General features: G+C 38.9%; 1 protein-coding gene across 6 annotated transcripts in view; it reads left to right on the forward strand.

Annotated features, from left to right (window-relative positions):
• TP63 (tumor protein p63) overlaps positions 1-16,735 on the forward strand; it is a 222,300-nt gene that overhangs the window by 141,895 nt on the left and 63,670 nt on the right. For all 6 annotated transcript variants that reach the window (XM_028162102.2, XM_007195218.3, XM_007195219.2 and 3 more), the window contains one exon: positions 732-986. In XM_028162102.2, coding sequence (XP_028017903.1) covers positions 732-986 — 255 coding nt within the window. The remainder of the gene's footprint in view (positions 1-731; positions 987-16,735) is intronic.

Below are 16,735 nucleotides of genomic sequence, written 5' to 3' on the forward strand. Positions count from 1 at the left end.
CTTTTAATCATAACTAGATGATATTTCTCTTACACATGTTCTACTTTAGAAAATAGTAAACTGCTACAAAGAAAATGAAAAAACAGATGAAAAATTAGGCTGTTTGGATGGTCTGCTAGCATATAACCTGTTAAAATATATAGTTGCCTCTCCCTGTCCCTGCTACTCATTTCCCTCCAGTCTTCATGAACCCAGTCCCTGGGGGCAAGTCGGTACCCTGAGACAGAATTTAGAATGATGACTAAAAGGAAATTTGGAGGACAACTGATTTTTCTCAGTAAACAACAATTTGATGCTTAAGTGTCCTCTAGAACATATCTATCCAGTGGTCTTTTTCATTCTGAATACCAGGACAGAAAAAGAAAAAGAATAGCAGGCAGTATTTATTTATTTTAAAGAATTCATAAGCAGCTACGGAGCACAGGCACTTCTTGCCCAGTTTGCAAATGAGCACATAATCCACTTTCAAACGCTCTCGGGGAGACCGCAGTCTCCAAAGGTTGCCCATGAAGCCGTGTGATCTGTGCAGGTCATTACAAAACATACATACGCCTGGGGTTCCTCTTGGTGTTTCGAACTATGCATGACACATTGGTCATTTTCCCTTGAGTGCGAAGTGTTGCAGACGTGAGGTGGAACTCTGTAGAAGGCACTCGCCAAATGATGCCTTTTTGGCAGCAAGGATCTGCAGCTTAAATGGCTAACATGGGGGGTTTCTGGGTGTCCCACAGCCACAGTACACGAACCTGGGGCTCCTGAACAGCATGGACCAGCAGATCCAGAACGGCTCCTCGTCCACCAGTCCCTACAACACAGACCACGCGCAGAACAGTGTCACGGCGCCCTCGCCCTACGCACAGCCCAGCTCCACCTTCGACGCCCTCTCGCCTTCGCCCGCCATCCCCTCCAACACCGACTACCCGGGCCCACACAGCTTTGACGTGTCCTTCCAGCAGTCCAGCACCGCCAAGTCTGCCACCTGGACGGTAAGAGCACCGGGCGCCCATGTGTCCTTGAACCTGATCCCCAAGTACAAGGGTCTTCTCCATCACCTCTCCCCCCACCCCGCCCCCGGCTCTCTCCCCCATCAAAGCTTAGAGCTCCATATTGAATGGTGCAAAATTTCTCCCTGTCCTCTAAGGACATTTTGGTTTGAAATATTCAACACTGAACCAGAGAGAGAGAGATAAAATGCCATTTAGTACGAACAGCCCTGATCTGGTAACCAAACTCCTGCGTTCTGGCTGGCTCCTAGCAATTTCAGTTGATGCATTCTAGCCTGCCTCACGCTGTTGGGAGGTCCTTTTTGTGAAAGTTTTTTTTTTGGAAAAACGTAAAGCATTACGCCAATGGAAAATACCGTAACTGTAGGATATGTGTTTGCAGTCTGCAGAATGTAGGCGTTACCAGTCTCATTATTTTGAAAAAATAAATGTCCCAGTAAGGTGGGATTTAAAAAAAAAAAATGAATAAAATCACAAACACAGTGTAAAAAGAAATTAAGATCTCATCTATTAAGGAAGGGTTAAATTTGTGCATGTGGGTTCTATAGCATGAATCATAATTTATTGATACATATATATCTATTACATGTAGAAGCAAGTTTCCCTCCCAAAATCCTCCTAAACTACATATTAGAGGCCTAAATTAGCTTCAAAGAGATTCTGATGAAAAATGTTGAAAAAAATCTTATATATAACTTTTGTAAGAAAACATGGAAATACTTTTAAAAATTAAAAAAGCTACAAGAATGTTGATTCTATTTCAGAGTTTATTTTATTATAACATGAATAAAGCTTAAATATAATGGAGGAAACCTATAAGACTGGTTTTAACTGGTTGATCAAAGAATGCCCAAGACCAAAGTGACGCACATTTTGTCAAAGAATTTAATGTTTGCCGAGATTATAGAAATGCTTCCAAACGTCATCGTCTTGTTGAGAAGTAGCTTTCAAATTGTTTTAACAGATGTTTCCCTCATTGGCAAATAAGTTTCTTTGGAAATCATTTCTCTTTGTATGTTACAGTATCCAGGCTTTTCTCCAGTTGTACAGAGTTTATAAAATAATCTGCATTAGTAACACTAAATTCCAACATAATTTCACACATGTCCCCTCATTTTGACCTCACTTTTTTGTGAGCTAGGTAGGGCACATTTCACAACTCCCATTTTACTAGTGAGGAAAGCTGAAATAACATGGGGATTCGGTGGCATCTCTAAAGTTACAGAGACTTTTGTGTAGCTGGTCCTATTTCTGATTCTGCCACCCTCCTCCCACTAGATTATGTCCTTTCTTTTTCTTTTCACCATTTCACATCAGGATGTCCCATAATTGTCTAAAAATTTATCTTAGCGCTTTTCTTTCATGGTTTGAGAAGCGGTTCTGTCATGGTTCGTATTTCAACCATAAAGTAGAAGTGTTAGCTTAAAACTTGATCTCTCTTCCATGTGCTTTTTTTAATCAATCGTGTCATACTGTTTAGTCTCTTTTATATTAATAATTGTGGAGGTGGACACTCCAGGTGAGTAAACTTAGAGTAAACTTAAAGATATATTGGTTGATTGATCTAACTAATATCTTGCTGAAGAACCACTAAAATAACCATTTTATAAATGGAGCAGTGATGTGTTTTTGAATAGGGGTCACACCAATTGGATGTGAACTTCAAAGCTAACAGTTTTTCATCTGACATTTGCAGAGCTCTACTATATTAAGAGTAAGCACATCTGAGGGATAATGGGCATTTTGGGGCCACTAAATGAAGAATCACCACCCTCCTAAAATGGCTTAAGAACCTTGGGGATGGAGCATGATGGAACATCAATCTTTCTTCCTCCTCCCTCCCTCCCCACCTCCTCATACAGAAGTCTTAACGCTTTTTTTCAGTTTTAGTGCAATTCTGAACCATCTTCCATCAAATCCCCTCTCTCAGAGAGGTACACTGTCTCAAAAAAAAAAAAAAAAAAGGTTGGGGATATCTACATAAGTGGTAGGTTAAAAGTAAAGAAAATGGGGCTTCCCTGGTGGCACAGTGGTTAGGAAGCCGCCTGCCAGTGCAGGGAACATGGGTTCAAGCCCTGGTCCAGGAAGGTCCCACATGCCGCAGGGCAACTAAGCCCGTGTGCCACAACTACTGAGCCTGTGCTCTAGGGCCTGTGAGCCACAACTACTGAGCCCATGTGCCACGACTACTGAGCCCGCATGCCACAACTACTGAAGCCCACGCCTAGAGCTCATTCTCCACAACAAGAGAAACCACCAAAATGAGAAGCCCGCGCACCGCAATGAAGAGTAGCCCCGCTCGCCACAACTAGAGAAAGCCAGCGCGAAGCAACAAAGACCCACCACAGCCGAAAATAAATAAATAAATTAATTAATTAATTAATTATTTTTTTTAAAAGTAAAGAAAATGTTTTGTAGAGTACACTAGTAAAATTTCCTTACACGTGACAGCAGTGGTATCAGGACCCTGAAAAAGGGGTAGGCACTGTGGTGATGGGAAAGAGCATCTCTTGGGAGCCAGAAAACCTGGATTCTCACTGTGATCATCCTCGTGACCTTAGCCAAGTCACTTCATCTTTCTAGAATTCAGTCTGTGCCTCTGATGAGGATGAATGGGGTGAAAACTACTTCTTTTCCTTAAGATGAGATAGTGTTATTAATCAGCATAGTTTTTAGAAGAACTTAGCTTCTAATCAGTTCATTTGCCTGCCATTAATAAGTGACCTTGGTTAAGCTGGTTTGCCTTTCTTGGGTTTCTGTTCAGTTGTCTACAGTGTATGCTATAGGTATTACAGAATAAAATGATTGAATTAGATGTCCATTCCATCCTACTAGCGTATCACATGGTATTTATATTTTTATTCATGATCTTTCTTGTTTGCAATTAGACTTATTTTAGGCCCAGCTACATTTCGTCTAAATCCAGCACATTTGAACCCTTGTTTGAGTAACTCCTGAGATCACCTAAAAATATGTAAATTCTTAACCATGGACACCAGTGTCTTATACATAGCAGCACCTAACTCTTTGAGCCAAGTTATATATCCTCACACTTATACATAGATCTCACATTTTTAAGTGTTCTCTCATGCGACTTGGAGCCTCAGAACCGAGGCTCTTATCCCATTTTAGAAATGAGGAAACGTCGAGAAGTAAAGGTTACGTGGCTGATCACCAGCCAAAGAAATAGAGGAACCCAGGCCTCCCTCCCTCCCAGTTCAAGTCTCTCCACCATCTTATCTAGACTGTCTTTCTCTTGATTGACAGAAGGCAGGGAGATACAGGCACTCGCAGGCCCTGTGTAGCATGGAGTGAAGCCACCTGACAAAGGATATTTTTTATGCTACATTATACAACACCTATTTCTTAGGCATCTGTGCATTTTAAAGCAATTTTTCAAAATAAAAACACTATATTTTAAAAACTGCCCACAAACTGGAAGCAGCAAAAGCAGCTGTCATTAGGAAGGGTCACATGTACTTCATAGTCTTCTGGTAATTCTTTAGTAAAAATCTTGTTAGTACCATTTTATCACTTGTCATCCTTTCGTGTTGTTTTCTCTTTTAATTTCTGGTTTTACTAAGAGTCACTGCCAAAATATAATTAATATATTTAAAGTATATACACATATTTCCTTTGCTTTCTCTGTTTCCAATAACGAATGTGTTCCCAGTTCCATAAAAATATGGTATCTATTTTAAAATTCTTCCAATGAAATAAAGTGAAGAGCAATGACATTCTTCCATATTCTCTCTTTCACACACACACACACACACACACACAGTCACACCCAAACCAACACAGAATTTAGGACTTGGGTTTCGGACTTTCTTCTTATTTCCACAGTGCAATTGTTACTTACTGATAGAGGCCTACCATTTAATATAATATAGTGCTGGTCTAGCATTATAGCTGGAACTCATCATCCACAGGCCAGTAGACAGTATGGTAATTTGGAAATGACAAGAAATTTAGGTGCAGATTTCAACCCTGAAATTTACTAGCAGCATCTGGGACCTGCTCAGAGAGTTCAATCTCTCTGAACTTGACTTTTTCCACTTATACTTAGGGAGGTTCATACTTTCCTTATTGTGAGGATTACATGCCACATGTAAGTGCACCTATCAGCACCTGACTAGTCATAGGCGTACATGTGTTTACTGAGTCTGAATTTGAATCCCTTTGCTTCATGAGCTTATTATAGTTTTGTTGAGGGTTCAGTTGTGCCGCAAGTAATAATTTGAGAGAATGCAAAGCAAAATGTCTTCTACTTTTTTTTTTTTTCTTAGTGCTTTTGGGCTATTAGCATGCATACTCCAGCCCCACAGGACTGTAATATTATCCACTACTCAAATATGTGAATAGATGGCATGGATGATATCAGGCCCTCCCATATGCAGACTTCTGCAGGCTGGCCGAGCTGCTTTCCTAAGTCTGTCCAAGCAGATGTAGGCTCTCCTTGCCGGCACTAGGAAAGGTCTTTTCCAGCTTTAAGAACCTGTTGAATTCCAGCATTTATTTCTCATTTATGGGGATGTCCTTTTTTTTTTTTTTAATTCTCCGTGTTAAGTAAATAATAGCAGTGGTTTTGTGGGGGCAAAAGTGTTGGAGGCAACCTACACACTCACCAGTTGGGAACTGGTTCCATAAATTGTGGCATACCCACATGACAGAATACTCGATGGCCATTCAGAAGAATCATAGGTACTGATCTGGAATGCTTTTGGAGTTGCTGGTGAGGATGAGATAAGCCTTCTACGGCACCTACTTGAGCTTTGAGAGGACTGGTAAGGACACTACTTCTGGGGGCAGAGTACTTTCTTTTGCTGAACTCCAGGGACAAGGCTTTTTTTGTGTGTGAATATAGATCAATCTGTCTTGAGTATCAGCCTCACGCACCTTTGACAGTTTGAGAGTTGTTTTCCGCACAACCCAGGGCACACAGTATAATCTGTGTGCAGATACTGGGAAAATCCTCAGGTTAGTGTTTTTCTGTTGTGCTCTCCGTCTGAGATAATGACCCTGGACTTTGGACATACATCCCTATTTGCTCTTGTGATTTTTTCCCCTTCATAGATGTCAAGGTCCTATAGGGCAGGCACCTGGACCTAGTGCTCAGAGCCATGTCCAGCATATAGTAGGCCCTTAGTAAATATGAAAAAACTTTGTTTTCTCCTCGTGACCAAAGGAAATAATTACAGTCCCAAGCAGTATCCCTCCATTCTGACCTTGACTGTTAACTGTCCATTAATTCGATGCCATTTGCCTCCACCCGTGATTTAGAGAGCCCTCTTCCTTTGCCTTTCCTAATCATGCCAGCCTCATGTCGTGTTCAGAGCTTTGAAGACTCTGACTTGAGCAAGTGGAGAGATTAGGGAGGTGGCATTTGAAAGGGGAACAGCTAGTTCCCCGGAGAGTTTTATTGATCCCAGCATATCGGGTCTTGCAAGCTCGCTCCCCTTGGCTCCTCCACAGGCGAGCTGAGATGCATGCCTGTTGCCCACCCTCCCTGTCATCAGGTTACCTGTAATGTAAGACTTCCAGAAGAAGGCTGCCAGCTCTGCAGAAATCTAATGCAAGCCAGACCATTGCGTGGCCCTCTGGAATCTTGGGACTCTTAAGAATAGCCCATCAAAGGACATGATGTACAGACAAACTTTTCCATGGTGAATATGATTTATCAGCTTCCTTGCACAAAGGAAACGCTTCTCTCAACAACGCTTGAGCCTTTACTGGGGCTGGTCTTAACTGAGTGGCTGTTAGATTTCATTGCTGAGGGACGGAAGTCAATAGACTTGTCTTTTGCCAGTGGTACGTTTGTTAATCATAACAAAGTTATTTTCACTTCTTGCCAGAGCTATCCTATAAATCTCCAGAGATACATAACGAAGTGTCTTTGTGTGCTCCTCCCATGATAAAGAAAATAATAACATTGAACATTGTCACCTGTTATCCAAGCTATTTCCTAGTTGATGAGAGTATTGAGGAAGAATGTCCTAAATAAAGGGTTTGGAGATTCTTGGGGATGGTTCATGTTACTTATTTAACTCTAGGTTTTGGACTTTAAAGTGAATTTCAATTGTAAGCCATGCTATAGGGGAGTTGTCCCCACATCCAGAGCAGAATAACTTAGCAAGTTTGCCCTAATTTGTTTAAATTAACTCTAGGTTAATGTATTCGTGATAAGCCAGTTTCACCTAATCTGATGTTTAGGGCCCTCCCAGACTGTGCTCAGTGATTTCCTGAATCCACGGTAGAGTTTCTACCTAAAGGAAAAAAAATTTATATTTATTTATTTATTGCATCTAATGTTACGAGAACTGACCACTGATTAAGAAGAAATAAATAGCAAATTTAAATAAACTTGCCTTTCTTTTTCTACTACAAAAAGAATAACAGCAACCCCCCCTTTTTTCCCTTCTTATTCTTTGTCCTGTTCCTCTTCCTCTTCCTCCTTCTCCTTCACTTATATTATTATTCATAGTAGTCAATTTGGTTTTGTAGATATTACCAGCCACTTGGTATTTTGTTTTTCCACTGTGGCTTTGGTTTCCCAGAAGTGTGGATTATTTTGAGGAGGATTGTGATATAAATAAATTACCATGGAAATTTCCATCAAGAGCAGGGATCCGATCCTCAGGCCCATTTCCCTAAAAAATCACTTCCACTAATAATGGACTACCTTGAAGGTGGCAAACCCAAATATCTGGCACTAGGGGGTAGTGGAAATGAGTCAAATGGTGGGGATGGGAACAGTGGCAAGATGAGCTTACACACCTTGTCTGCAAGGGAATCTGCTTTGCAACTCCACCCTGGTGTCATGGGGGAAGGTAGGGCTGGAGTTAAAAGATGAATTTTTCAAGAGCATCTGGAAACCTGGATTTGCATGTAATATCTCCAGATCTTTAAGTGATATATTCATTTAAAAAAAAAAGTTGTAAAAACCACAGACCAAACAAAACAATAGTCAGACTGAAGGCTGTCTTTGCAGTATATTTAACAGTGACAAGGGACAGTTACTTAAAATTTAAATAAAATAACTGGAAACTAGAGCAAGCATCTAAGGGGAAAGTTACAAATAAATATATTCCATTTGGAAATAATAATTCTCTGTTCCTTTCAAAAGTCCTATAGATTAACCGCCCCCTCCCACCCCCCTGCAATAAACTAAGCAATACATTATCAACGTAGATCTTTCTCAGTTTGTTTTCATGCAGTTAATGACCTTCCTACCTTCATATTCCTATAAAATTTTATTTTATAAAATATAATGATCTGCAGCATTGGGTCCTTGGCATAAAGAAAGAATCTTCTTTGTTTTGTTTTATCTATTTATTTATTTTAAATTTATTTATTTATTTATTTACTTACTTATTTATTTATGGCTGTGTTGGGTCTTCGTTGCTGTGCGCGGGCTTTCTCTAGTTGGGGCGAACAGGGGCTACTCTTCATTGTGATGCGTGGGCTTCTCTTTGCGGTGGATTCTCTTGTTGCAGAGCACGGGGTCTAGGCACGCGGGCTTCAGTAGTTGTGGTGCATGGGTTCAGTAGTTGTGGCTCATGGGCCCTAGAGCACAGGCTTAGTAGTTGTGGCGCATGGGCTTAGTTGCCACACCACATGTGGGATCTTCCCGGACCAGGGCTCAAACCACATCCTCTGCATTGGCAGGCGGATTCTAACACTGCCACCAGGGAAGCCCTGTTTTGTTTTAATACTTAGAGAATTAATACTTAATACTTAGAGAATTTATGGGACTCCATAACTTAACTAAAATTGGCCAAAGCTGTACCCAGAAAAGGCAGTGCGATTGAAAGTGCTTCGAATCAGTTTTCTCAGCTCACTAAACAATGGCTCATTTGTAATTAGCGCATGGAGGGTGTGGCAGAACAAAAATCACCAGAAAACTGAGGTGTAGACAGAGAATAATGTCATTGTATTTTTCTTGAGCCATTAAAAAAAATACTGTATATCATTCAGTTTGACAGAGATTTCTTCAAGTCAGCCCTGAATAATAATAATAATTAATTATTATTTCCAAATGGAATATATTTATTTGTAACTTTCCCCTTTATTGCTCTCAGTGTCTTCCCATATGTGAGCTTTACACCTTCTCCTGTTTGCGTTCCCTGATATTAACCATTTCCATAGTGTGATCAAGTCTTGTAACTGTCCCCACCCCCTCTGGTGGAGAAGGGAATATGTATTTTTCTCATGAGAGGTATTTAGCATCAGCTGTCATGTCATGGGTAAAAGCAGTTACATATGAAATAAATCCTCATGGTTTTATATCAGCAGCAATTAGTATGTCTATTGGGTCACTGGAGCCTGAAGGAGGCATGAGATAACATAGCTTTCTGCCCAACAGCTTCTAATTTTTTGAAATTAAAGAAAAGTTTATTGTAGAACAGAAAGGAAAATCTTAGACTCTTTGAAGCCCTGCAGATGTTTTGTAGACGTAGAATGGTTTTTAGAACAAGGGGTCCTGTAATTAGGCACACAGGGGCCTAAAGGTACTGATCTTAGCAGCCATCTCTCCTGTGGTTTTTAATAAAGATTACGACCCCATCATCAGGCTGCCCTCAGCTGAAATTTAAAGGAAATTGAGAGTAGCCAGAAACCCTAGGTCTAATTTATTGTGAGGTGAATTAGGGAGGGATTCTCACTTTACAAATAGAATCAGCCTTCTCATTTCACTTTGAATCTAATAATGAAGACTCATGATTTCTTAGTTAAAAAAGTAAAACAATATAATTTGCCACCTTGTTATTTTATTAGAAGGGTCTGAAGAATTGGAATGTAATTTCTAATTGTTTTATGCAGAGTTAATTCTGTGTCTTCAAGTTCATCAAACAGGTGTTCTTTTGTGGGTTACTCATTTAGTTTGCATTTTTGTTTTCCTCTTCATGCTGTTTTACCAGTATCATCTGCACTAAATCTTGTGGAAAATATAACAAATAAGATGAGGACACTATTTCAAAATACTTTTCTTTTACTTGGAGTGGTTTCCAAGTTGTATTAAGTCGAAAGAATAATGATTGCTTACTTAAGGATCCTCACTTGAATTTGAGAAGTCATCTGACAGGCTCCTGAAGAGTGTGGCTCATTAAGTAGAACACAGAACTCAGAAGGACAACTTGTGGGCACTAAAAAACTCTGTGATCTGGGGCAAGTGACTCTGTTTGTGCTCATCTGTTAAATGGGTATTGTAATATTTACTTGGTAGGATTGCTGTGAGACTTAATTAAAATTTACACAGTACTTTGGGAGCCTGAGAGGTGAAGCTCTAAAAACACAGTATGTTATTATCTTAGGATCCTGCATTTTTGTTTTTAGATTTACCTGTGTGAATAGTACATCATATACATGCTTTCAATACAGGCAGTTTTTCAAGGTTTTCCATTTATAAGCAGACATGAAATGAAACAATATAGATCTATAAGTCCCTAGAAATAAATGTAGGATAAATATATATGTTTGCATATGTGTATTTTTTTCTAATGTAAAATAATTTCTTCTTAAAACATGTTTAATTAGATCCTGTAGTTGTTCATCAGATAATTTTTTTCTTAGAGTCTCAGTGTTTTATTGGTAATATTTCAGCAAACCAGTAACAGAATTTTAAATTGTGATCATTTTGACTAGGTCATTAGAAGAAAAATTTAGTTTTTATTAAAAATGCAAAAATAAATTCACGTATTTATATAAATACAAATATCTTAAGCTTGTTGAGTAACAAAGGAGTTAATTTACAATAATTATAATTTGGACTTCAAAGATATTCCTTCTTTCTCTCTCCCCCTTTGCTTACTTTTTTCCTTCTACTCTATCTGTTAATCTGAGATTTTATGAATCTAGAGCCCTAACATTAAACGTTATAAATTGCCTCTCTCTCTCTCTCTTTTTTTTTTTTTTTTTTTTTTTTTTTTTACTACTTTGTATTCTTGGAAAAGCAAATTTCATTTTCCCATAAGAACAATGTTATAATTATGGATTACGTTTCTGAACAAGAAATTGTCATCAAGTAAGTCATAGATATGATTAACTGTATGTCATAAAAGCAAAGTTCTATAAGCTACAGTAATTGTTTAAAACAGCAAAATGATTCTCATAGTTCTATAAAATTTGCTTAAATATCTTGTATGCCTTGACATATGTGTGTTAAGTGTGTGTTAAGTTTACTTATAAAATCCTAACAGTTCTTTTTATAAACTTGACTTATCTGAAACTGATATGCTATTGTAATAAGCATTTAAATTAACATTTGACCCACAAGAATTTTGATGCATTTGATATGTAACGATTTGAGAAGCCTATGTTTCTCAAAATAGGGGAGTTAGAATGAATAGTTACAAAATGTATTCCTTTTGCTAAGAATTATATTTAAAAAATTTCTGTAGTGTAGACCATTATTTATTTTAAGACAGTGAATCAATTTTAAAAGATATTATTACCGATTTTGCGTGTAAGAAAAGAAAAGAAAAACTGGATCCTTTTGAATTTGAAAATAGAGTTTTGGTGTGTGTTTACTATCCCTGCCTGCCACCACACTCTCCAGAGTGGAATGGTCTTGAGAGGAAAAATTGTCCCCCAAAGCAGCTGGTTATGAGAATGGCTAGGAGCGCTATTGGAGAGAGTTCCGTTCCCTTGCATTGGTGATTGATAGTGGAGGTGTTTGAGGACACAAATTGCGTATTAGACCCAGGGTTTGGTGTTTCCCTCTAAACACTATCTATTCAAGTTTATCACCTACCCTCACTCTTCCAACCTTTCTGTATGAAACAATGGAATTAGTGGGGAAGGCCTTTGGGAAATGGTGTTTAGTTGGTAATTAGATAAAGCATATTGCCAAACATGTAAAATGCAAAGCATTTTCATAATAGAAATTTGGAATAACTATTTTGTACTTCCACAGTTAGAATGGATTCATAGGAAATGTCTCCTGTTGTGATTATTAATAATTCCTTTTTTGAACTAATCCACACAGATAAGTAACCTCTTTTTCCTTTACTTATTCTCACACCTAGCATGTGTTGAAGTTATGCATGTATAAATAAATGCACACTCTTTTTAAATGCTTTAGTCTAACTTTATTCCCTTTGCGTTTAGGAAGACACTTGGCAAATAACTATTTTAATTAGTCTTTCAAGAGAAAATCATCAACCTCTAAAAGTTACCATGGATAACTCATTCTTTAGGCTTACATTGTCCTTTCATAATATTCACTGGTAATGGATTATGTTTTATGTTTATCTTCAAAGACTACAGCTTACACTTTTGTATATAATTGTAACAAAGGCATGTCTTGCAGGTATTTATATTTTATCTCTGAGAATCATCATATAATTTAACAAATAGTAACTCATTCATGAACTTTTTGGTGTAAAAATTGGAATGACAAGAGATGAGGAACTTGAGATCTAGGGAAAAAAAGATGTCTCATTCAGCAGCAGAACCAGAAGGAAATATAGACTTCTTCCTGTCTAGTTTCCTACTCATGAAGCAATTAAATATATAGCTATTTGTAGAAGTTTCTGTAATGTATTCATATTTCAGAATTGATTTCTTGCCTAGCACTCCACAGTTCTCAGCTATAATGCTTTTCATTGCATAAAAATTTTAGACATAGGTGTTAAAAGGTGTAAGAATTGTGCTGGGAACAGTCTTTTTGTTAAGTTTTCATAGAATCTTCTCTCAGCCTCCACCCAAGTGTAATTATCCTCTTAGATACTTTGGGATTAAGAGTGGGAATAGAGAGAGGATACTCAAAAGAAAGAACAGGAGAGAGAGGAAGTGAAATGGTTTCTAAGAAAGTAGTGAGTGGATCCTTCTTTAAAGGAAAATGTGTACACTTTGAATTTGTAAGTTCAATGTTTTCTAAGACACTTTTGTTGTCCTGGTAGTGTATTTTCATGATATGGACTTCTACTTTGAGGAAAAGAGCCAAACCAATTCAAATGGAATGTTCAAATTCAGTCTAAAATCTTCACTTCATTGATTACTGCATTCGATAGTCTACTGGATGTTTTTCTTTGATGTATAAGAAAATACCTCTTATTTCCTTTAGTTGTCTTTTTAGGAGAGCTGACTAAGCTGTGTCAGAAAAGGAGAGGAAAGGGGACTTGTTACTTACTTTTACCTAGCAAGTCTTATTCCTTTTTGAGAACTGGGCACTTACTTTAAAATGTACACAATACTAGATGGTCTTAGTCAATAAATATATGGTAAGTAAATATAATTCTATATACTTTTCTAAAATGCTTTGAAATTTCCTGGAAAGAAAATCTCTGTAATTATCTGCTTGTGTTTTAGTAAAATAAAATTAAGCAATAAAATTTTAAGGCCCTCTTCCCGTGATAGTAATGATGGTTTTATTTTGACAGATGTGAGGTTTAACTCGTTAGTTGGTACCATAATGTAATAATTGAAACTGTATCTTCATGTAGAAGCATTTTTAAATTTTATACATTATTTCTACCTATTAGAAGTATTCTTTTATTGCAGTTACTTTTGAATATAAGTTTTCCTTCTGACTAACTCAGAACACAACCTAACTTCAAAGAACTTAGGTTGGATTCTGACATTCATACTGTTTGCCTTTGAGGATCCTAGTAGATATCTACATATATATAGAAATGACCAGAGCTACTTGGATATCTTTTGTCGTTGATCTCAATAAAAGTGTCAGCCATGCTCAGCACATGGAGAATGCTTCAAGACAAGTTAATCAGAAGCAAGGGAATTAGCATGGATATTTTATGCCTGGGTACGGCCCACACTGTTACGTGAACAGTGAGAATGGTTATATCCTTCAGAGACTTGCTCACAAGCGTTCCCAAACTAACAGATTTTTCTTTTTTTAACTGGTTAGAAAATTTGTTTTGAAGCTGTCACTTGGGCATATGCTTGTGGGGCATAGATTTGTTCTTAATGTATTGCTTTCTTAATTTGTTTGGCATTATAATTTAAGCTTCAGAAACCAAAAATAATAGTAATACTTTGAAACATTTAAGCAGAAGAGGGAATGATCTTTTCCCCATAAATTCCTGATTTAAAATGAAAATATTATTTCAACTGCTAAATTACAATGAGATGTGATATAAAATATATAACCCTGTAAAATATGAGAGATATTTACAAATGTATCTGTTTTAGTTACCTTGCAAGACTGAAAGTTACAAATATTGTGACCTATCTTAGTGCTTACCCATCCAACAAAGCTTTGTGTTTTTCTGAAAGCAGGGACTGTGGTTCTTTTATTAAAGAACGAGCAAAAGTGCCTAAGGAGGCAGAGTGGTGAGTGGAAAGAATTCAGGATTGGTGGTCAGATAGACCTGGGGTTGAATTCCACCTCTTTCTATCTATGTTGCCTTGGGCAGGACACTGTCTCCAGGGCAGTTTCTTCAACCCTAAAATGGGGATAATACATCTTTAGGTAGCAGGGTTATTGATAGGATTAGACATAGTGAATGTAGAGTGCATAACACTGCCTGGTAAATGGTGATTTTTATTAGGATGAATCATGAATTTAGGATTAGAATTTGGACTAAACCTGCCCTTCTCACAGATGCATCAGGAACTGCAGTAGGGAATCCAGTCTATGGAGTACCTCTAGCTTCTGATGCCTTCCACGATGTGGAAGAGATGATATATTAGAACAGTCCTTTAAAACTTTTACCCCAATTAGGAGCAGGGGAAAATGAATGTCTGCCTTGGGCATCCTGAGGCTACAATCTGAAGGGTTCCATAGAAAAAATATAATTTGTTTATTTTTTTGTAAAACTTGTTTCAATTTTGCATTTTAATACAAATATACATTTAAATATATTTATCTCCCTCTTTTAAAAAACATCTTTAAAATTAAAGTTCCAGGAAGATGAGTAATATTTATCTTGTGAGTTTGAGTTACACTCAGGCACACTGCCATTTATATTTCTGATGTACAAGTACCTTAACCATTTAAGCGGCACAATTTTGAGACACATTGATTTGCTCTGGGAGAGAGCCCTGGGGGTTAGTTATTTTTGCAGCTTCAACCTGGAAAGAACAAGGACCCATGCTCTGAAAGGGTGATATTGTTAATCAGTGAGCAGAGCTCCTTTTTTAGTGCTAGCTTTTCCGAAACCAGCCACATTCTAGACTTGTTGGGATGGCCCCAGAGGGCGCAATTAGCACAAAAGGGAGGAAGTTCCTGGGCGGCAGATTCCAGCTCAGAAGGAAGAATGGCCAGGGTTCTACAGGGCTGGAATGCACCACCTCCAGTGATAGTGAGTGCTCAGCCCCTGGAGCAAGTCAAGATAGAAGTGAGACCCTTGGCTCAAGTTTTAGGTGAGAGAATGGATCAAGTGGCCTCTGAAGTTCCCTTTGAATGAAAAATTCTGTGCATCCAGAAGAGAAGGCTTTTGTGGCCGGAAAGAAAGAAGAGGACAGCAGTTGACCCAGCGGTTGGTTAAGTGGGGAAAAGAGTACACTTTACAGGGAGGCAGTGGGAACAGCTGAAGTAAAAACACAGAGGCCAGCCTGCTTTGCTCACCTGGAGACAGGACTCTGCTATTCTGCCTGAAGCTGTGGTCACGGATAGGAAACAGCAGAAGTCAAGGCTCGAAAGGTAGGATGGGGCCAGCCTACGTAGGTTAAGGTATTTGGACTATATCCCACGGGCAGTGGGCTGACACTGAATACTTTTTGAGCACAGGAATTATCATGCTCGGGACTGTAGATAAAACCCATTAATCCGGCAATGTATGGAGGTTGGTTGGAGGGGGCCTGGAGGAAGGGAAGCAATTTGGAAAATGCCACTGTAGTGTAGATACAAGATGGTGGGCTCGCTCCCTCAGTGACACGGTGCACTGATGTGGGGAGGACAGAAATGAGAGAGGGCCAGCTGCTGAAGTCATTTCTTCCAGAGGCTACACAGGAAGGCAGGGAGGAGGAATGGAGAGCCAGGCAAGGAGCTGAAGTGATTAACTCTCTTACTAGCAGAGATCTAAAGGCTGCCATTTTCTAGCTGGGGGCTTTGCAAATCTCTTAACCTCCGTGGTGTCTCTTATCTCTAAAACAAGGCTAATGACACCTACGCTCCAGGGTTGTTGTGAGGATCCAGGGAGATAATAAAGTGAAAGTGGTTTGTAAACTCAGAAGTCTGTCCTCATGCAAACTGCTCCTGCTGCCTTGGGATAGAGGCGGCAGGAAAGGCTTGCAGCTTTCTGTCTTGCAAAATGAATGAACATTCGGCGTTTTTTCACCCTGAGCTCTAAGCTAAAGGTATTGGCTGAATGAGATGATTCTTATCCAGCCTATTTCAAAACTTCCTAGATGTTCTCTCTCACCCCCAGTAATAAAAGCTGAAAGCCTACTAGCTCCCGAACACTTGGCCCTTCTGCCTTTCTTCTCTCCCCGAGGAGAAACCCAAGTAGTCTGTAGACTAGAATTCACACTCTTCTCCTGGACTGATGGAAAGGGCTGGTTGCAGGAGATAAGGACCTTTTTGTAAGGCTCTTCTAACTGGGTGTACTGCAGAGGCCTCCCTATGGAGACGGTTCTTTTCTATTAAGTTGGCTGCTGTCACAGACAACACTGCCCGTTTCCCTCAGTGCTTGATAACAGACGCAGTAACATCCGCGCCTAGGTCATAAGCCATCCCTTCCAGGGACTGATTTCCCCCTTGAAGCATCAGTGAGGGGAGAGGCCCTTGTCTGTCAGAATTCTCATGACTGAATCATTGCCATGAGCTA

This window comes from Balaenoptera acutorostrata, chromosome 4, assembly GCF_949987535.1.
Source record: "Balaenoptera acutorostrata chromosome 4, mBalAcu1.1, whole genome shotgun sequence".
NCBI classification, from domain to species: domain Eukaryota; kingdom Metazoa; phylum Chordata; class Mammalia; order Artiodactyla; family Balaenopteridae; genus Balaenoptera; species Balaenoptera acutorostrata.